At 35.0% G+C, this 22137-nt stretch overlaps 1 protein-coding gene across 2 annotated transcripts in view; it reads right to left on the bottom strand.

Moving 5' to 3' along the window:
* The window catches only part of PDHX (pyruvate dehydrogenase complex component X), a 79666-nt gene that overhangs the window by 17220 nt on the left and 40309 nt on the right, over positions 1-22137 (bottom strand). For both annotated transcript variants that reach the window (XR_004351164.1, XM_032641008.1), the window contains exons 4-7: positions 16778-16977; positions 13790-13888; positions 6448-6622; positions 4687-4834 (exon numbers count right to left, since the gene is read on the bottom strand). Coding sequence is in view for 1 of the 2 variants with exons in the window: in XM_032641008.1 (XP_032496899.1) it covers positions 4687-4834; positions 6448-6622; positions 13790-13888; positions 16778-16977 (622 nt within the window). In the remaining variant the exon portion in view is untranslated. The remainder of the gene's footprint in view (positions 1-4686; positions 4835-6447; positions 6623-13789; positions 13889-16777; positions 16978-22137) is intronic.

The raw sequence follows: 22137 nt of genomic DNA, 5'->3' as shown, positions 1-22137 counted from the left end.
ATAGAAGATCAAACCAGCCACAACATTCCCTTAAGCCAAAGCCCGATCGAGAGCGAGGCCCTAACTCTTCAATTCTGTGAAGGCTGAGAGAGGTGAGGAAGCTGCAGAGGAAAGTTTGAAGCCAGCAGAGGTTGGTTCATGAGGTTTAAGGAAAGAGCCATCTCTATAACATAAAAGTGCAGGGTGAAGCAGTAAGTGCTGGAAAAGAAGCTGTAGCAAGTTATCCAGAGGATCTAGCTAAGAACATTAAGGAAGATGGCTACATTAAACCACAGATTTTCAATGTAGATGAAACAGCCTTCTATTGAAAGATGTCATCTAGGACTTCATAGCTAGAGAAAGTCAGTGCTGGCCTCAAAACTTCAAAGGATAGGCTGACTCTCCGGTTAGGCAGCTGGTGACTTTAAGTTGAAGCCAGGGCTCATTCACCATTCCGAAAATCCTAGGGCCCTTAAGAATTATGCTAAATCTACTCTGTCTGTGCTCTATATATCAATGGAACAAAAAAGCATGTATGACAGCATACAGTTTACATACTGTTTACAAAACAGTTTACTGAATATTTTAAGCTCCCGGTGGAGACCTACTGCTCAGAAAAAAAGATTCATCTTAAAATATGATTGCTCGCTGACAATGCACCACGTCACCCAAGAGCTCTGACGGAGATGTACAACAAGATTAATGTTGTTTTCATGCCTGCTAACAATCCATTATGCAGCCCGCGGATCAAACATAATTTCGACTTTCAAGTCCTTGTAAGAAACATTTCATAAGGCTACAGCTGCCATATATAGTGATTCCTCTGATGGACTTGGGCAAAGTAGGTTGAAAAACTTTGGAAAGGATTCACTATTCTAGCTGCCATTAAGAACATTTGTAATTCATGGAAAGAGGTCAAAATATCAACATTAGCAGGAGTTTGGAAGCTGATTCCAATCCTCATGAATGACTTTGAGGGGTTCAAGACTTCAGTGGAGGAAATAACTGCAGATGTGGAAGAAACAGCAAGAAAACTAGAAGTAGAACCTGAAGATATGACTGAATTGCTGCAATCTCATGATAAAACTTGAACAGATGAGGAGTTGCTTCTTACTGATAAGGAAGGAAAGTGGTTTCTTGAGATGGAATCTACTGGTGAAGATGCTGTGAAGACTGTAGAAATGACAACAAAGGATTCAGAATATTACATAAACTTAGTTGATAAGCAGCAGCAGGGTTTGAGAAGATTGACTCCGCTTTTGAAAGAAGCTCCACTGTGGACAAAATGCTATCAAACAGCATCGCTGCTACATAGAGTCGTTTGTGAGAGGAGAGTCAGTCAATCAATGTAGCAAACTTCACTGCTGTCTTATTCTTTTAAAAATGCCCACAGCCACCCCACCCTTCAGCAACTCCCACCCTGATCAGTCCACAGCACTCAACATCAAGGCAAGACCCTCCACCAGCTGAAGGCTCAGATGGTGGTTAGCATTTTTAGCAATAAAGTATTGTTAGACATAATGCTGCTGCACACTTAACAGACTATAGTATAGTGTAACATTACTTTTACATGCACGGGAAAACCCCCCCAAAAAAAGTGTGACTTGCTTTATTGAAATATTTGCTTTATTGTGGTGGTCTGGAACTGAACTCATGATATCTGTGAGGCATAAAGATACACATACATTCAGAGTAAAAAGATCTAAAAAGACATAATATAAAAACACTAATCAGAGAAATCTGGAATGCCTATACAAATATCAGGCAAAGGAGGTTTGAGGATAAGGAATATTATACCGGGAACAAACAGGACATAACATGATGGGTCTATTCACCAAGAAAACATAAAAATCCTAAATGTGTATATGCCTAATAACAGACCTTCAAAATACACGAAGCAAAAACTGATAAAAACTAAGAGGGGAAACAGAGAAATTTACAATTATAATTAAGGATTTTAAAGCTTGTCTTTCAAGAATTAATAAAACAAAGAGACAGGAAATCAGTAAGTTTACAGAAGGTAAGAACAATAGTATCAACCAACTTCACCTAACCAACATTCATAAAACACTCCTCAAAAGTAGGACACACATTCTTTTCAAGGACACTAACCTTTGTGCTCCATTGCCTGTGCTTAGTTGTGCTGGCTCTGCACCTTTGTAAAAGAATATTGCCTAAAGCCTGAAATATACATAATAGCCCTTTCTCAATGCTCTGCAGGCAGAGGCTTGAACTTTAAAGGTGTAACACTTTTCCATTCACATAGAGATAAAAAGTTGCAGAGCGGAAAACAATTGCCTTATTGGAGGTTTACAGGAACATTTTGACCAGACCCACCCTGGCACTGTAAGAACAAAGGATTCCAGCACATCCCCTACCCTTTTAGTATAAAAGAAGCCTGAATTCTAACTCGGGTAAGGTGGTTCTTTGGGACACAGTCTGCCATCTTCTTGGTCTGCTGACTTTCTGAATAAAGTGCTATTACTTGCCCTAACATCTCGTCTCTCAATTTATTGGCGTGTTGTGCAGTGAGCAGTATGAGCTTGGACCAGGTAACATTATGACTATAAAATAAATCTCAACAAACTTAAAAAGATTTAAATCATACAAAGTGTCTTCTCTAAACACAGTGGAGTTAAACTAGAAATCATAAAAGAAAGAAAAGTGAAAAGTCCCTAAATATTTGGAAATTAAACTTATACTTCTAAATAACTGATTAATCAAAAAAGAAATCACAAGGGAAATTCGAAAACATCTTGAACTGAGTAGGAAGGAAAATAAAACATGCCAAAATTTATGGGATACAGCTGAAGCACTGCTTAAACTTAAAATTAAAAGTATCATATGCTTACGTTAGAAATAAAGTTTATTATATTATATTGACATCGATTTTCACCTTAAGAAACTAGGGGAAAAAGGGCAAATTAAACCCAAAGCAAATAGAAAAAATGAAATAATAAAGATGAGAGTAAAAATCAATAAAAACAAAATTATAGAAATAGAAAAAGTTAGTAAAATCAAATAACTGATTCTTTAAAGAGATCAATAAAATTGATAAACCTCTTGCCAGACTGACCAAGAAAGTTAGAAGACAAACCACTAATATAAAAAATGGTAATCTCATCTCCTTTACAGTCATCCCTCCGTATCCGAGGGGAACTGGTTTCAGGACACCTCTTGGATACCAAAATCCGAGAATGTTCAAGTCCCTTGCATGAAATGGTGTAGTATTTGCATATAACCTACATGCATCCTCCCGTAAACTTTAAATCTCTAGAATACTAGTAATAGTTAATATGATGTAAATGCTATGTAAATAGTTACCAGTGCATGGCAAATTCAAGTTCTGCTTTTTGGAGCTTTCAGGAATTAAAAAAAAATATGGTTGGTTTAATTCACAGATGCAGAAGCTGTGAATATGAACGGCCAACTGTATACATAGATGTTAAAAGTATAATAAGGTAATATGATCAACTTAATGCCAATAAATTTGATAACTTAGAAGACATAAACAAATTCCTTGAAAAACGCAAGCTACCAAAGGTCATTCAGGAAAAAATAATAACTCTTAATCTATTTTAAAAGTTGAATTTGTAGTTAAAAATCCCCATAAAGAAAATGGCAGTCCTAAAAAGCTTCATTGGTAAATTCTACCGAACAATTAAAAAACAAGTAAAACCAATTCTACTCAAACTCTTCCAGAAAATAAAGGAGTAAGAAACATTTCCCAACTTATTCTGTGATAACAAACCCAGTAAAAAAAAAAAAAAAAAAACTCAATAAAAGAAAAACGACAGACTAGTATTTCTCATGTGCACAGGTGTAAAGATTCTTAGCTAAATTTTAGAAAATGGGATCAAGCAATATATGAGAAAAGTTTTAATGATTAAATGAATTTTAATCTCACTCACTAATGAGGAATCACTCATGTAAACAAAGGTGATTCAACATTTGAAATCAACCAATGTAATTCATCATATTAACAAGGAAAGAAAAGGTTACTTCAAAAGATACACAAAAAGTATTTGAAAAAACTTAACATCCATTCATGCTTAAAATTCCTGGCAAATTAGGAATACAAATTTCTTCAACAGGAAGAAGGGAATCTTTCAAAAAATCAACAGCTAACGTTAAAGACTGAATGCTTTCCCCCAAGATCAAGAACAAGGCAGGAATGTTTGCTTTTATCACATACTGATCACTGTAACAGAGGTCCTAGACAGTGCAATAAGGCAAGAAAATGAAATAAAGCCATACAGATTGGAAAGAAAAAAATAAAACATCAGATCATTCTAAAAATTTATATGTCTCTCAGCAACCTTAGTTTTAATAGATTTGGAGAAGGAACATTACAAATTTAATAACATGAAAGTACATTTTGAAGAGGAACTAAAAGTTAAAATGTATAAAGAGTCATATCTAAGATATATTTACAATCTAAAACATTCTTAAATCAGTTTTGGATTTTATACTTTCTAAAATGTTAAGAACTGCTTCTTCAGATATCGTACCAAAAAGTATGACGTATTCAATACTATGTAACCAATTTATTATAGGAAAAGAGAACCAATTCTCTTCTAGGGCTAAAATATGCCCAGATGATGAAACTGATGGAAAAAGCTACACAATGTGCATTTCATAAATAAAAGATCTCATAATAGTTAGTTTAGCATGTGTATTACATTAAATAAACTCAACTTTACTAACCTCTGACCAGATTTTGCCTAACTTTTAAAACAGCTCCAAGGTCACAGTCAGTAGTAGCATATGCATGAGGTACAGTACGTTTAGATTCAGTTAACCTCTTGGCAATAACTCTTCTAATATTGCTAGTAGGGATTTCAGTGAACGTGCCCTGCAAAGAATAACATGTTCGTTAAACCATAAATAGAATTGGAAAAAACAAGCAAACAAACTGTAACTGAAATCCAGTCTCAATGACCTAACTTATGAAAATAAAAATTAATACAGTAAAACTGTTATGAAAAATTCTTAGTATAAGAAGAAATATAAGAAATCTGAGGAATTTTAACTTTATAGTATATGACTGTAGAAAAAAAGCAGAAAAATTCATGTTTCAGTTGTGAATGGAACATCTATGTTACCATGTTTAAGATGATTAAAAAGAAATGTACCAAATCATGAATAAACCCCTCATGGGTGTGCTTATTGAGATATCATCTACAAGCCTGTAAGTAGCTTCTGTTACAAACATCACTTCTTAATAAAACTCAAGGCAATCAATAAATCAACAACTACAGGCAATTTTTACTTGTAAAAATGGCACACATGAGAAAAAGGTAATTCAAAATACTAGATAATCTGCCAAATTATTTCTATTTTGGTTTGTAATTAAAAAATCACATGAGCATCTTATTTCCAAGAAACTCATAAAGTATGAATGGGATAATAAAATCTTCCTGTAACTTTACTGTAGCTTTTCCATTCTGTTCCTTGAACCGCTAACAAAAACATGATGGACCTTAAATTATGTCTAATTCCTTCTTTGTCCTTCACTCCATTCTGGGGCTGGATTACAATCACTTACGATAATACAAATCAGCCAAAAGTACAGCTGACTTCTTTTTTTATAAATGCTTTCTGTGGGAATTAAACATCTTATGTTAGCAAAATACTTGATCAAATAAAATAAATGCTGTCTACATACTGTAAGAATTTTAAAGGTTTATCTTTCAAATTTGAACAACTTACTTTTTAAAGAAATAAGATTTTATTACTCATAAACTTTTGTGTATGTAGTCACGAATCATTAATGTACATTTAAAAAATCTGTTTCTCGTGAAACTTGTACTGTTTTTAATTCTTTTAAAATACTATATTGGAATATATTTCTCCATCAGAAAAAGCAGTGTAGGTTTATTTATTTATTTTTTTCAGTGCCCATTCAGCTTTAAACAAACCTGATTATCTTGCATTTCTTCTGATGGGAAGCAAATGACATATAAGGTACTAAGAAAGGGAGACAGAGAGGCAAAATGGAGTAATTTGAAAACAAAAAAGGGCTATTACATGTATCCAAGAAGTAAAGAATGATTAGCTATACAATCTCTATAGTTCTTCACAGTAAGACTATCAACTCCCTTAGTCAAAAAATAAAACGTATGCACAAAAGGGAGCTGGTATCAGCTACCAATTATTAGTATCACACCCAAGAAAAAAAAGACATGAAAAGTATCACGATTATACAGCATATACATGGCACTGACACTGTGGAACTTGTGGCAAATTTAAATTGAATCATAATTCTATTTGGAAGTTATTAGCACTGTACAAACAAATCTGGTTTATGGAAATGTGCAAAACAAAACATTTAGAGAATTTTTGTCTTCATCACTTTGAGCTACTACTATATGGACTGGTAAAAGAACTCATGAAACATAGAGTAATGGTTCTTATTTTCTCTCTCGCTTAAATCTGAAAAATAAAAATCTACTCAGATGACATTACCGCTACATTAGGCTGTCCAGGAGTTGATACTGGAGGGATCATTGGCCGGGGATAAGATGGCCTGGCTGTGGCCTGTGGGGGTAAAGACGCTGTGGGAATGGTTGGCAGGGCTGGGGTGGGTCTGGATTCAGTGATCTTGCCCATCTGTTTCAACTGGACCAGTTTAAGAGCATCCCTGGAGATAAGAAGGGAGTTAGATAACCATGATTAGCAACCAGGAATATAAGAACGTTCAGAAAATGGAGGCCAGATGTGAAGGGAAAATAAAGAAATATACTGATGGCAAGGCTATAATGCAAAACGATTTGAGCTAGACAAGAAAATCTTGTCTCTTACCTGTTCTACTGATTCATATTTGTCCAATGGCTACAATATTTGCACATTTTAAAAATAAAACAACAAACAGATTTTATCAAAGTATTGGGTGTAGACAGTTATTTTTTAAAGGAAAATCAGTCTTTCTTTCTGGGGGCAGTGTCTTTTGGTAGATGAGCAATTCATAAATTAAGCTATACCCCCATTCATGGTATTTGTGAAATAATTTTCATATAGCATTCAGAAAGTGTCAAGCTTACTGTACCTATGACTTTCATTAGAATATTTACTAAATATTTACTAAAGCATTGTTTATCCTGCAAATTAAGCTTGTTTATGGCCAGGAAATCATACCTCAAATGCTATCAGCACAATCTAATGTAATAAACCTAAGCCATAGCAGCATTTAGAATGAAAAATAACTAAACAAGTAACAGACTTGCCTTTGTATTATTCTGCAAAACAAAGGTGTCTTTGTTTATTAAAAGGATATAATTAGACTACTATTCAAACTCTCAATCCATTCGAAGTTACAGTGGTATAAAGTCATGTACTTCCTTAAACAAAACAGCTTTTTCAAAAATTTTAATCTGACAATTCTAAAGTACTTAAAAATGTTTTAAATCTAAAAATTTTTTTAAATGAAAAAGGTTTTACATAGTCTAAAAACAACTTCAGGGTAACACAAATCTAAAGGCAAATTATATTTTTAAAATTTCTTAAACACAGTTAATGATTTGATATTATCACATACTAGGCAGAACTCTGAGATGGCCCCAATATTCCTGTTCCTGGTGTACATACCCCATATAATCTCTCTTGAGTGTGGGTGGGCCTGTGAATATGACAGATGCCACTGCCATGATTAGGTTACATTACATGACAAAGGTGATGGATTTTGTAGACATAATTAAGGTCCCAAAGCAGCTGACACTGAGTTAATCAAAAGGCAAACTATCCCGAAAGGGTCAGACATATCAGGTAAGTTCTTTAAAAGGAACAGGGAATTCCTAAAAGAAGAAATTTGAATGGCGATTCTCCTGCTTGCTCTGGAGAAGCAAACAGGCATTTATGAACTGTCTATGGAGGTGACCTCGTGGCAAAGACCTGAAGGAGGCCTCCAGGAGGTGACAGCAATCCTTGGATGACAGCAAGCAAGAAAACAGGGCTCAGACTCCCACTACCCCAAGGAACTGAATTCTGCCAACAACCATGTGAACCTGGAAGAGGGCTCCAACCTTCAGATGAGACCCTAGCCCTGGCTGACACCTTGATTTCAGCCTTGTGAGACCATGAGCTGGAAACCCAGTCATGCTGGACCAGGACTTCTGACCCACAGCACTGTTAGATAGTAAGTGGGTGTTGTTTTAAGCTACTAAGTTTGTTGCAATTTGTCATGCAGCAATAGAAAATTGACACAGGCAGGAATGCTCTAGCTTGGGGAGGCATCATGGGAGGGATCTCCCAATGTGTACTGGTACATTTTTAAGGAAGGAGAGTCTATGGTTTTTATATCAGGTCCAGAAAGGGATACATGAACTTAACATTAAGTGCAAGTAAGTTGTTTCAAAATTAAAGAGCTGACATTTAAGATAAGAGGTCAGACTGACAAAGAAATCTTAAAGGTTGTATCATCCTTGATCTTTAAGTACTGAAAGAGGGAATAGAAGTGGAAAAGTGAGCCTCTTGTGTATGTACTGTGGTTATGTTAATGTAATCTTACACCAGCCATGTGAGGGAGGTATTATTACTCCCACTTTATAAATGAGTAAGTAGGTTCAAAGAGGTTAAATTCCATTTCTAAGTCAGTAGTTCTCAAGCACCTACTCTACTCTAGGTGTTGAAAATATAATGTTAAAACACTTCCCAACAAGGAGTGTTATTCTATAGGAGAGTCATACATTAAGCAAGTAAACAAATGAACAGATAGTGAAGAAAATAAAGCAGAGTAATGAGATTGAGAGTCATGAGTGAGAGGAGGTGTTACTTTAAAACAGGGCGGTCAGGGAAGGACTGAAGAAATAATATTTCTGTGGACGGACATGAAGGACCAAGTCTCAAGAACAGCTGGGAAAAGCATGTTTCTAGGCAGAGAACAGCAAGTGTAAAGGCAGGGAAATTAGGGCTTCTAAGAACAGAAGGAAGCCCAGCGTAGAAGGAGGGCAGTGAACAAAGTGGAGAGGGTTTAAAGGTGAAGCTGAAGAGGTAGGCAGCTAGGAGCTGCCAGGGCTGGGACCAAACCTGGGTATGGCCAACTCCAAAGCCTGTGTATTTCCTACTACCTTTCTAATACCTGTGCAGAGTATGCCAATTAAACTAGGCAGAGTCGGAACAATTTTTTCTCAGAAGAAAAGGCTAGAATAGAAAGAATTAAATGAGCATATCTCAGATTAACAGCAATTCTGTGATTGAATGAAGAATAGTTATCTACCCAGTCTGAAGTAGCTAAAAGTAGGACCTCCAGACAAAGGCCCTTCACCTACCACACAAAAAGTAACAGGAACATAACTAGAGGCAAGCCTGGTTCTCCAAGGGTGAGGCACAAACCTGATGGTAATGGCAGAAAGACTGAGTGTCCTGGGGAATGAGCTTATGTGCTCTTAAGGCTTTTTAACAGCAAGCTTACTCCTATTTGGAAGTTAATTTTAAATTTACTTATGACATTTATAACCCAAAGCACCATTTTTCCAGTTAATTGTTATAACATTTACATGTGAAGTAAATGACTGCCCTACAATTCCTGGGGATTTATGTCATGAGTCAAAACCTTGGCCACATAGATAAAAGTGTGAGCATTGATATAAGATAAGGCCTTTTGTTTTAGAAAAATGCCTTTAACAAAAGATATTTCGCGTTCAAGAGCTGTTACAAGCCACAGTCTAACATTACTAGTCCCCTTTCATCATATAAGGTAACTAAATACACCTCTCTAACAAAATCTATTATTAATCTGGGTTTTAAAGTTTAGCATCAGAATGGCATATACAAAACACATTGATTTCTTTATACAGGGATCACTAGTGTACCCGCAGTAATCGGTTAAAAACAAACCAACAAACAACAACAACAGAAAACAATGAACACTTGAGGAGACTAAAAAAATCTAAAATAATGCCTGAATACATTCTACTTTAAAAAAGGTTGGTCACACTAAATAGACATATTCTTATTTCACTATCAGCATTACTATTACTTACTATTTTTATCAAGAAAAGGCAGTTTAGGTTCATCCCTAAAAGTAAGTAGGAGTCATCAATCATAAACAAGCAGAAAAGCAATTCTGGCCATGGGCTCACAGTAAACTTTTATTGCTGATTTTACACTTATAAACCTCATAAAGTACGAATTTTAATTATTGTTTAATAACAGCCAATAATTTAGTTTCTGTAATGCAGAGAAAGATTTTTAATGATTTCTGTCCATTAAGTAATTAATCAGTCTAAGCTTGAAGAATCAGGTAGATATTAAAAGCTATAAAAATTAGAGAAAAACTGATACACCATTCACTTCTGCTTTGGGCATTCACTTAAGGCAGAACCTTCTCTACCAGATCCCTTAAGTCATTTGAGTGTGCTACGAATTAGTTTTAAAAAGAAGTATCACTGGGGCTTCCCTGGTGGCGCAGTGGTTGGGAGTCCGCCTGCCGATGCGGGGGACGCGGGTTCGTGCCCCGGTCTGGGGGGATCCCGCGTGCCGCGGAGCGGCTGGGCCCGTGGGCCATGGCCGCTGAGCCTGCGCGTCCGGAGCCTGTCCTCCGCGGCGGGAGAGGCCACAGCGGTGAGAGGCCCGCGTAACGCATAAAAAAAAAAAAAAAAAAAAAAAAAAAAAAAAAAAAAAAAAAAAGAAGTATCACTGAAAACATACTAGACATGACTGTCATGCCTACTATATTTGTGATGCTGTGATACGAACACAAACATTAGCTACAAGTATGACTTAAGACGTAGATATGCCAAAGAAGTTAGGCTATAGGCCAAGAACCTCCAACAGTGTCCCTGGCACTTGTTTTCCTAAAACAGTTACATGTACAGGCAAAGCAAAGTCTACATGCTTTTGCACAACATATACTCTGAGCAATATGCTTGCTTTCATGCAACATTAAAATAGCAACCATGACACTTATGGTTTTCTTCATAAATACAATGGGTCAGAGACACCTCCTCAGTTCTTGCAACTGACTTTCCTCTTCTACTTGCACTTTCAGTTGAAAAGGTAAGAAGGAAGGATGTCTCTCATTATTTCAAGAATGTGTGCTAAGGTATTTGGGGCACAGCTTATGCTGAAGGCTGCAATTTGTCAGTCTTACCAGAAGATGACATTTCTGTAGATGACACGAGGACAAATTTTTTTTCCAAAGCTCACCTCAGTGTTTAACTTGAAACAAGGTATCTTTAGTAGTATACAAAGTAAATATTCTCAATAATGCATGCTTTAAGGATCCATTTTCCTCATGATATCTTTTGTAATATGTCACATTTTAAAGACCGAAGGGTGACCCTCTTATAGTAGGGAGTTAAAGGGCAGGGAAAGGACTGGGTAATAGGCAGACAAAGATAGCAAAGATATCAAAATCATAACTCTGTAATAGTGCTTCCTTAGGGTATCCAACAAGTTAACACCATTCTGTCCTCCTTAGGAGATGTCAGACTACTATGATAACTTTCAACTTGGGTTTAAAAAAGATACTTGTTCATCGTATATGTATTAAGCACATACAGAAAGAGAAGGGAAAGAAAAAACTCTACTTCTTTACCCCACTGCCGTCACACCACTGATTTGCCCTCTAAACGGTCACTAATCACCAACTTCAAGAGCCTTTTCTCAGAGCCCTTCCTCCTTGACTTATATCCATCTCCTAGGTATCCTCCAACACAGAAATTTTTGCCTTCTAAAATGTTTACCTACTGATGATCTCAACTGTAACTATCACTTTATTATCTATCAAACCTACCTCTCTAGTACCAAACTATCTCCCAAGATGCATCTTCACCTCACTGATTCTAATATCTGGATTGTCAGCACTGACAATAAGCTTCAAACCAAACACATTAGTTATTCCACCAAGACAAATACTTCTGCAAATCCCTTATGTCTATTTATGGGGCCAAAATGTCATCACCTGGAACAGAATCCCAGGTTCTTCCCTTGACTCATTGCTATCCTGGTCTGTGCTCTACATTCTATCCTTTACAGGCTTCTGGATTTTCTCCTTATAATGCTGTATCCATCAGTGATCTCTCTTTTAGGTTCCTACCCACATTTGAGTATTCATTCTCTCTTAGCTAGACTACTTTATGAGCCTATTAATTTATCTCCTTACCTCAATTTTTTTTTTTGCTCCAATTTATCTTTCACAAATTTGCAAAATTGATCTTTCTAAGTTACATCTATGATTATTTTACATTTCACCAAATCTTCAACAATTAATGAATTAAATATAGACTCTTTATCTTATCCCTCAGATATATATCGGTAAGTCTACCATGTTATAAAGAAAGTTGTTTTCTCCCATTTTTACAGACAGACTTTTTCATAAGGTATGGACTGGTAGAAGATTAACAAAATTAAGATACAAGTAGTATATACTAAATAAGGATTAATGTGGGGAAAAAACTAGGCTTAACTACCTATCAGGATTCTTTATTTTAATTTTTTATGGCTAAGTGAAACTTTTAAGTCTTTTAATTAAAAATCCACAGTCCAGGATGTTGCCTTTCAGCCAGGGGTCAGAACAGCTGATTTCCAACTCATGTGAGTATGTTGGCATAAACTTCACACTATATAAGAAAACCACACACACCTGTCTGATTAACAAATCAGCAAGGCTGAAGTACAGATAAATGAGGATATCTAAGAATTAAAGTGTACTGCTTTCATTAAAAGAAATATCCAACAATAAACCAATGCTTTAATGAAGAGTAAAATAATCCAATGAAAAGAAAGAAAAGTCACCTGGTCTGCCACTTAATAATTTCATAACTTTGCTCTACCTCACCTCGTAAAAATTTCTGCCCAATACTACTGATCAATTTTATCAATAGTAGATAAACAGGGAATAAGCATATTGCTTTAAAACATTAACTCAATTTGAAAATTTAATATTACTCTAGTAGAAATGTGGCAGACACCACTATAGCAATTTCACATTAGCTCATATGCCTATTTGATTAACCTCTGTCTTCCTCACCAGACTAATTTTCAATAGAGCAGGGGTCATCTGTTTTAACATATTCTTGAAAGACACAAAAGTTAAACGAATAGAAACACATAGCGTTCTTGAACAGGAAGACTCAACATCATAAAGATTTCACTTCTCCCAAAGTTAATTTAAAATGTGCTACAATCCCAATAAAAAGAACATAGTCTTTTCCTGCCCAACCCCACCAGTAGGGCTAGACAAATTGTTTAAAATTCATTTGGAAGAATAGTAAAATAAAAATAAACCAAGAAAACTGGTTTACTGAAAAAGAAGAGAAAGGATAGCTCTATCAGATTTTAAAGCTTACTATAAAATATTTCTAATTAGGAGTGTGGTCCTAAAAAAGTGAGGTACTAATTCACGGACAGACTGAGAAACAGAATAGAAAAGAAAATCCAAAATGAGACCCAACTGCCTATGGAAATTGCTTTGATCGTACACGTGAGCAAAATCCAAATGGGTTAAGAATGAATTTTTTTCTTAAACTATGCTTCAGAAATTTAAATGTGATTGCATGATTATTTCATACAAACTTAAAAACAATATAAAGATTCACCATTTTGCACTCTAATTTTCTCCATTTATCATCATTTCTAAGGTTCTGGCTTAGTTATCAAATTAGAACTATTTTTCAGTAACGCTGCAATTATTCAAAAAACAACCGTTGCATAAAATACTTTTTATGCTGACAAAAGCAATTAAAAGTACAAAAGAACAGTGTATTTCCTTTTAAATCTTAACACTAAATTAGCCCTTCTTTAAATACTTTCAGAAAAAGATGATCATGATAAATAATGGAACTGGTTATTACAAAAAGCACACACATACTCTTTAGTGAATATCCCCCGAGGGCCAGTGGCTGTGCCCTGGTTAGCATCCAGTGCGTGTTTTTCCAGAATATTGCGGGCAGCTGGACTTAAACGGAACCTAAAGAAAACATGAAAATTAATGGAACCAATGAACACTTATATTTGATTCAAATATATCTAAATGTCCACAGTTTTGCTGAGAATTAGAAAAATTAAAACATAATAAAGCTAAAATGACTCCCATAGATAGTGACAGTCAAATAAATTAATCTGTAGTAACCTGGTTTATTTTACTATGAAAACATTTTCATACAAGTTTAACTAGTTATTATTTCAAAACACTTTTAATAAGAATAAATATTCATAGGGAGAAAGCTTCTATTTTGACTAATCACTTTTCACATGGCTCCTCACCACATAACATACATCAATAAGAAACTATGTTGCTCCTTCATGGTTTTTTTTTATTATAGTAAAATGTATGTAAAATTTACCATTTTAAGCATTTTTAGGTGTTATAATTGAGTGGGATTAAGTACAATTACAATGTTGTACAACCATCACCACCACCCATCTCCAGAACTTTATCATTCTCCCAAAATGAAGCTCTGTACCAATTAAACAGTAACTCCCCATCCCTCCCAGCCCCTGGCAACCATCATTCTACTCTCTATCCTTACTAATTTGACTACTCTAGGTAACTCATATAAATGAAATCATTCATCATTTGTCCTTTTGTGATTGGTTTATTTTACCTAGCATATCTTCAAGGTTCGTCCATGTTACAGTATGTGTCAGCATTTCCTTCCTTTTTAAGACTAACATTCCATTGTATATATATAGCACATTTCAGACATACGGGATGTTTCCATCTTTTGGCAATTGTGAATGCTGCTGCTATGAGCATGGGTATATAAATATCTCTTCAAGACCCTGCTTTTAATTCTTTTGAGTATATCCAGAAAAGGAAGTGCTGGATAATATGGTAATTCTATTTTTAATATTTTGAGGCACTGCAATTCTGTTTTCCAGAGTGACTGCACCATTTTACATTTCCACCAACAGTGCACAGAAATACTAATTTCTCTATATCCTCAGCAACACTTGTTGTTTTCTGTTTTGGGTTTTTTTTTTCTTGTTTTTAGATAACAGCCACTTTAATTAGTGCAAAGTGATATCTCATTGTGTTTTTTTTTTTTTTTTCTCATTGTGGTTTTGATTTGCAGTTCCCTAACATCTTTTTATGTGTTTACTGATCATATGTACATCTTCTTTGGAAGAAATGCACACTTGAGTCCTCTGCCCACTTAAATTGGGTTGTTTTGTTGTTGTTGTTGAATTACATCTTAACATATTTTTTCAAGTCCTTAGTATTTACATGCAAGCATTTTTACTTCATATATAAAGAAGAGAGGCAAACACAATTATGTTGATTCTACAGACAAGGAAGCTGAGACACACACCAATAGGTCACATGAATAAGTGTCTACTCTTCAAATAAGACCTTTAAGCCTAATAGCAAACACAAAGTCATATTTTTAAAAATAAGTAAAATGGGCTAGATCCAGAAGTTTATAACTCCGAAAAGGAGAGGAACAAATGTGGCATTTTCTGCATTTCTGGGAAACAGCTCTAGTTGATATGGGCTCAATGGTACCAAATCTTCAGATTTTTCAAGAGAAACTGAAATTTTAGATTTTTTTTTTTTTTTTTTTTGCGGTACGCGGGCCTCTCACTGTTGTGGCCTCTCCCATTGCGGAGCACAGTTTCCAGATGCGCAGGCTCAGCGGCCATGGCTCACGGGCCCAGCCGCTCCGCGGCATGTGGGATCTTCCCAGACCAGGTCACGAACCCGTGTCCCCTGCATCGGCAGGAGGACTCTCAACCACTGCGTCACTAGGGAAGCCCTGAAATTTTAGGTTTTAATGTAAGATTAGCTAGTAACAAACCAACTGAAAAAAATTTTTTAAATCACTACATGGGCCAACACTGTGCAGGTTCACAGGTCAGCTGTTTTTAAACTACACCATGGGGTTTCAGACCCATGTAAATTTCTAACGCTGGATATTAACAAAATCACAAAGTATACTACCTTTGCAAAAGGGAAAAGAGCATTAAGTACCAAGCATCCATGAGCCTACCTTGTGATTTTCATGGAAAATAGAGGAGTCAAGGCAATGGAGTCAGAAATACTGTGTATGATAATGGAAAGTTAAAACTCAGTACTTCAAACACACTGGCAACTTCCTCTAACAAGAACTGACAATGGTAAACGACTGGAAAAAAATATAAAAATGAAAGCGTCTGCATTTTTATTTACGCTCAAAAGCATTCTTAATAGGACCATTTTTCTAAAAAGAACTTTTTTTACAAAAAAAAAGGAATTTCATATAATTATAGAGAATATTAAAATAAATAAATAAAACATAATTTTCAGAGTCCATCGATTAAAGTTATGGAAAGCTAAAGTGAAACGATGTTTACTAAGTATCTGTGTTGTTACAGAACAACTGGACAAAATCGAGCTCTAATACATGTCAGAAACTCAAATGCAGGGTAGTTAGAAAAGGAAGGCATGTTAAAATGCTAATTTCATTTTATATCAGCTATACATTTGAAACTGTAATTCACATTACAGCAATTAGGATTCCACGAATGAGAACACAATATGAAGTTTGGTACACTGAATTCCATTCTGGAATCCTAAAACCTAACTCAAGCTCAGTGGGGACACAGGCTGTCTTTTTCTCCACAAGGTGTAACAGGGCCTTCACAGTACCTGGAATATAGTAGGTATTCAATACTATTTGTCTGTGGAATAAACAATGATGGTAAAATAATCATTCCTAGACCTCAGTTTCCTAAGAGAAAAAAAGGGAAGAGCAGCAACTTCCTACTTAATGTACAAAGGAGTTTTAAAAAGGATAATGATTAAAATACTCAAAAAGTTGCTGCAACATTTTTTTTTTTTTTTTTTAAATAACATCATTCAAATAAACATACTCACTGTAGTTTTCCCGGTGTGTGTTCCTTTTTGACAGGGGCAGAAATCTGTGGTTCTGGTGAAGGGCAAGGCACTGATGGTTTTGAAGCTGGTGACGAAGGACCTATATCTTTGGGAATTTCAACATGTTTCCAATCTTCTCCTTCTTCAACTAGCAAACCAATTAGTGAACCTAGCCGTATATTTTTAGATCCTTCTGCAACCTATATTTTAAAAAGAAAAAAATTGCAGAGATAGAAAGACTCATGACTTCATGAAGTAGTTTATTCCTTGGATAATTCTGTACCAGTGAGAAATCTCTCTTAACATGAGCTAAAATCTACACCTGAGCTAGCCTGCCTCCGCCTTTCATGTGCCTTGCCTACCTTCCCGCACTTACTCCTTTCTTCACTACTCTCCTCCTTCCAGTTACTGATTCTACCTCCTGAAAAAAAAAACAAAAAACCAAAAATCTAGAATCTCTTCTCTTTCCGACAGGCTTCAAATATATAAGAGCTACCATTACCATCTTCCTCTTGATGTCATTCAGTACAAATCCAAAACAGGAGTTGGAGTAACATATCTTAACTATTGGTCTTTCCCAGACAGTTTCCACAATGGCTTAGAGAATTCCAAGATTTCATAAGGGATTAATTCCTTCAAATAAGTCATATTTATGAAAATTAATTTAAAGTAAGATCTTTTCAGTAAACTTAGTCTCTGGAAAAAAGGACGTCCCGTTGTATAGACAGAATTGGTTGACTACTGTGGTTAATAATGTTAAATATACTTTCCACATTTCTCTATATTTAATTTCTTCCCTGTATGTATATTTGCAAGACCTAAGAAATAAAATAAAAACTTCATGAATTTTCTGTAAGTACATAAGAAACATGGTGGTGTCTCAGCTGACCACTTTTTCACAGATATTGCCAACTAAAAACATACATAAGATCGAAGATGATTTTTTTAAACTCAAATATATTTTAAGCATTTCAGCAGCATTAATTTATAAAGAAAGAGTTGATTCTTATTTACTTATTACAAGAAGTCCCTAGAGATCCTTCAGATGATAATATAAGTTCAGTACTGGAAGAAAATGTCATTCCTTCAAAGTTTTCTATTGTTCCCTTTCAATTACTTTAAATAAGGTTCATTAGAGATGTAATCTAATGAATAATAGAATGACAGACTGCAGGACAGTCACTAGTATAGTAATTATAAGTAAAAGCATAACTCTTAGAATGGGTTTGACATTTTCTAAGTAACAGTAATTTTCATGGTTATTAATATGTGCACTATTAAAATAATAAGGCATAAATTCTGAGAGTTAGGAAGCTTTCTAAGTTTACTAACTACTGATGGAGAAGAACAGTAAATATATGAAAGAAATGGGTATGTAAAACTAAATAAGGATGTTTAATGAATTGTGGCTGAGGAAAGAAAAATGCTAAACAACCCAAGAACAGTTTGTTTAGTTGTTCATCACATACTAAAAAGTTTCACTTCTGTGGACTGCTCATTTTTCTTTACTATGTCAAAAAGATGAGTTAAGATTACTAATGGGTTAATACTTTTTCTTCTTCTGAAAATGTCTATTTACCTGCTTATGAACTGCTAACTCAAAATCACAAAGTAAAATGATCAATTTTCTTAAAAAATTGATAGAAGAAAGCATTAAGTGATATGAAGTACACTTGATGTTAATTCCTATCAAAACTGAACCAGAGGGCTTCCCTGGTGGTGCAGTGGTTGGGAGTTCGCCTGCCGATGCAGGGGACGCGGGTTTGTGCCCCGGTCTGGGAAGATCCCACATGCCGCGGAGCGGCTAGGCCTGTGAGCCATGGCCGCTGAGCCTGCGCGTCCGGAGCCTGTGCTCCGCAACGGGAGAGGCCACAACAGTGAGAGGCCTGCATACAGCAGGAAAAAAAAAAAAAAAAAAAAAAAGAAAACCCAAGTTTAAATAAAGTTAAATATGTTTAAAAAAAAAAAAAAAAAACTGAACCAGAAATAGGATCAATATCCAAGTTCAAAGAATCTCACTCAAATAAAAAGCATTATTTAAAAAAAGGAAAGTTTTATTTTAAAAATATCAATAGGTTTCTAAAACCTGAATCAGATACTATGTAGAATCTGAAACTGACACCTCACCTTGTTTCATTTACAATAAATCATATAAATGATTCCGTATATACCCTACTTATTGACACCTTCACAAGTGGGCAATAATGAGCATTTAGTATCATTTCCATTTTTACCATATCTAAGTATCAAGTAAATTTTATTTTTAACTACTCAATATTTTTCCATTAAAAATGACACGATGAAACATGAAATCCAAATACCATGAACAATGATATACTACCACACAACTTGAACATATTAATAGAAGTTATAAGAAAATAATGCCTATTATAGTTCCATTTAAAGTCATTAAAATCACTATACAAATTTAAAATCACTTCTCTTTCTATTCCCTTAGTGCAATAAGAGATCTTTTAGAGGCGTGCTAGTTTCCTGTAGATATTTGCTTATGTTGCGGTCAGCAAATATTTAAAATTTGTGTAGACTCAGTAACAGAAGAATATGCTCTTTTCAAAACTGTGCTGAGAAACCAAATGAGCCTTTGTTACTGCTCCCTCTAAGATAGCACTGTGGATGCGCTTTGCTCCACTACAGCATCTGGAGCTTTGTGACACCTCAGAGGCCCAGGTCTTTTCCCAGGCATTTGACTTACTTGATCGAAATTCTCCCTTACTCTTGTGTCACTGATTTAATATTAAGTGCAAGATTTTTACACTTAGTTCTGCTAAAACAGCCCATTAATGCTCAAATATTCGATCTGGAGTCTGTCATTTAAACTACTAGCCTTCCCTCGCAGTTTTCTATAGGCTCCCTGGGCTTCAATGCTGGCTCTGCTACTTACTAGTTATGTGACCTTGGTGAGGTTTCTTTATCTCACCATGCCTGTTTCTTCATCTGTAAAATGGAAATAATAATAGTAACTACTTCACAGAATTATCATAAGAAATAAATGAGTTATATACAAGACACTCAGAATAGTACCAGACATCTAGTGAGTACCACATAAATTGGAAAGATGCTATTATTATGATTGTGGTGGTGTTTTCCTCCAAGTTATTTTTAAAACAAAAATATACTCAACATGGATCAAGACTGAACTACAGAGGACTGTCCCCATTTGGAAGGGCTGGAAATTCATATCGAAAGGCCCAGCATGAGGCTGGGTAAACAGCGACATGTGAGACATTGAGACAAACTATTTCTGTGACAAACTATTTCTCAATATACATATACCTAATAGAGTCTGAATTCTATCCCTAGGCCCAGACCCCTGGTATGAGTCCTCTTTACCAGAGACATCCCCCAAAGCTGAAATGTATTATCTGCAAATGTGCTAAATACAGCCCCCTTAATAAGCTCCAGTGTACCCAAGGATATGAGATGCTAAAGACACAAAATATCTACAGCAGTATTTCGCAACAGAGAAATTGTTTGAGAGGGTTCATTCCATTAAAGGTGCTGGTAAATACTGTCTGCTTTGATTCTGGCATTAAAAAATAATCAGTAAGTTAAGAAATTATTTAAATATTTTTCTTCTTTAAAACAGAACAGTTTGAGAGCTGCTAAGTGAGTACTGAAGGAACATGCACAATGGTTAGTGGAGATAAGCTGAGTCACATGACTGGCTTAGTTGGTTTGTAAACAGTACAGATCTTCCATCATAGCTTGAACCATTATACAGTTTTAACTTGTTTTTATTCTTTAATATATATATTTAACTTATATACACTATGAACTTTGGTTTAAAAGGAAGACACATAGAAACAATGAAGCAGAAAACAAATCAATGACAAGCTAAAATGCAGAGGGGAGGAGAGACATCCACTAAGTCCTTGAATACCAGTTTGCCTGGTACTCAAGTGCTGGGCACCGTTCTAGCACAGTATTAACTCATTTAATTCTCTTAAAAACCTTATGAAGTGCTATTATTATTCCCATTTACATATAAGGAAACTGAGGCAGAGAAAGGTTAAATAACTTGCTCAAGGTCACAGGGCTAGTTAGCAAGGAGTCAATGCAGTGTGACACTAGAGACAACATTCAATATGATCAGTACCCAATCTGTAAATTATATTCGCTCAATCAAAATGATCATACAGCACCTCAAGACACTACTATTTTTACAAAGAAGCTTAGAAAGGAAGAGTAGATTATAAATGATTTAGCTTTTAATTCATGGGGAACATAGACTCATTTACTACTTCAATGTCATTTACCCATTTCAGTATTAAAAAAATTAGAACTGAGAGTATCTCCCAATTAGTAGAATTTGCTCTGAGCTTTGAGAGGGTATTTTCTCAGTTAAAAATATTATGGTCTACAGAGTGGAATCAACTGAAGGTCTTACAATTTCAAATTTCAACCATTAACTTTCAAACTACAAAATGCAATGCTGAAGGAGACTGCAGGCAATTTAATAAAAAATAATGGAGGGGAGGAGGGAATCTAACAAAAAAATAAAACGTTATTGAAAAAATCCATTCTTTCGAAAACATCAGGAACACAGTACTGGAGTGAGAAACAAGAAATTGATTGAATTTGATGAACAATACCAAAAATAATTATGATCTGTTGTTTTTGTAATATTCAGATGATCAATAAAGAGTTTTTTAAAAATCTGTTTTAATATCCATGGCTGGTAGGTTTCAGAAAGAATTCTGTTTTTGAAAATTGTTTTGAAGAGTAACGGCCTACCAATAAAATAAAACTCTATCTATGAATGCATTGCCAGTCAATAAACTAAAATTTTCTAAAATTATGTAAGTTTAAATATTTTTTTAATTATATAAGTTTAAATAATCCTAACATCCTACGCCCTCCTCACCCTCAAAAGTATCCTGACTTGTACGACAAATTATATAGTAACCCTAAATACATTTGAAGCCAAACTACACAATCTCTAATAAACTCTCCAAAAATGTCATCCTAATATTCGATTATATTACCATGTAAAACACCTGCTATCCAATTTGCTGAATAAATTTAAGACTAAACTTATGAACTGATATATGTGTAATAATGTAAGGTTTTTGCATGACAACTTACTAGTGATTAAATGAGAATTTAACAACTCTCCAATTAACTTAATTGGAAATAAATCATAAAATTACACGGATACCAATTATTCTTTATTAATATTATTAAGAGCTTCTAAGCTTTTTTTCTGGCTCTAATTGAAATGTAATAATATTATTTTACATTTAAAATGGAATTCAGAGGTAAAAATTATGAGTACAAAGAAAAGAATAAGATTGGGAGGAGAGAGAGAGTATAAAAACCTCTCACAGACTATGGAAATA

The sequence above is a fragment of the Phocoena sinus genome, chromosome 8 (genome assembly GCF_008692025.1).
Source record: "Phocoena sinus isolate mPhoSin1 chromosome 8, mPhoSin1.pri, whole genome shotgun sequence".
NCBI classification, from domain to species: domain Eukaryota; kingdom Metazoa; phylum Chordata; class Mammalia; order Artiodactyla; family Phocoenidae; genus Phocoena; species Phocoena sinus.
This window is presented reverse-complemented; position numbering and strand designations above follow the sequence as displayed.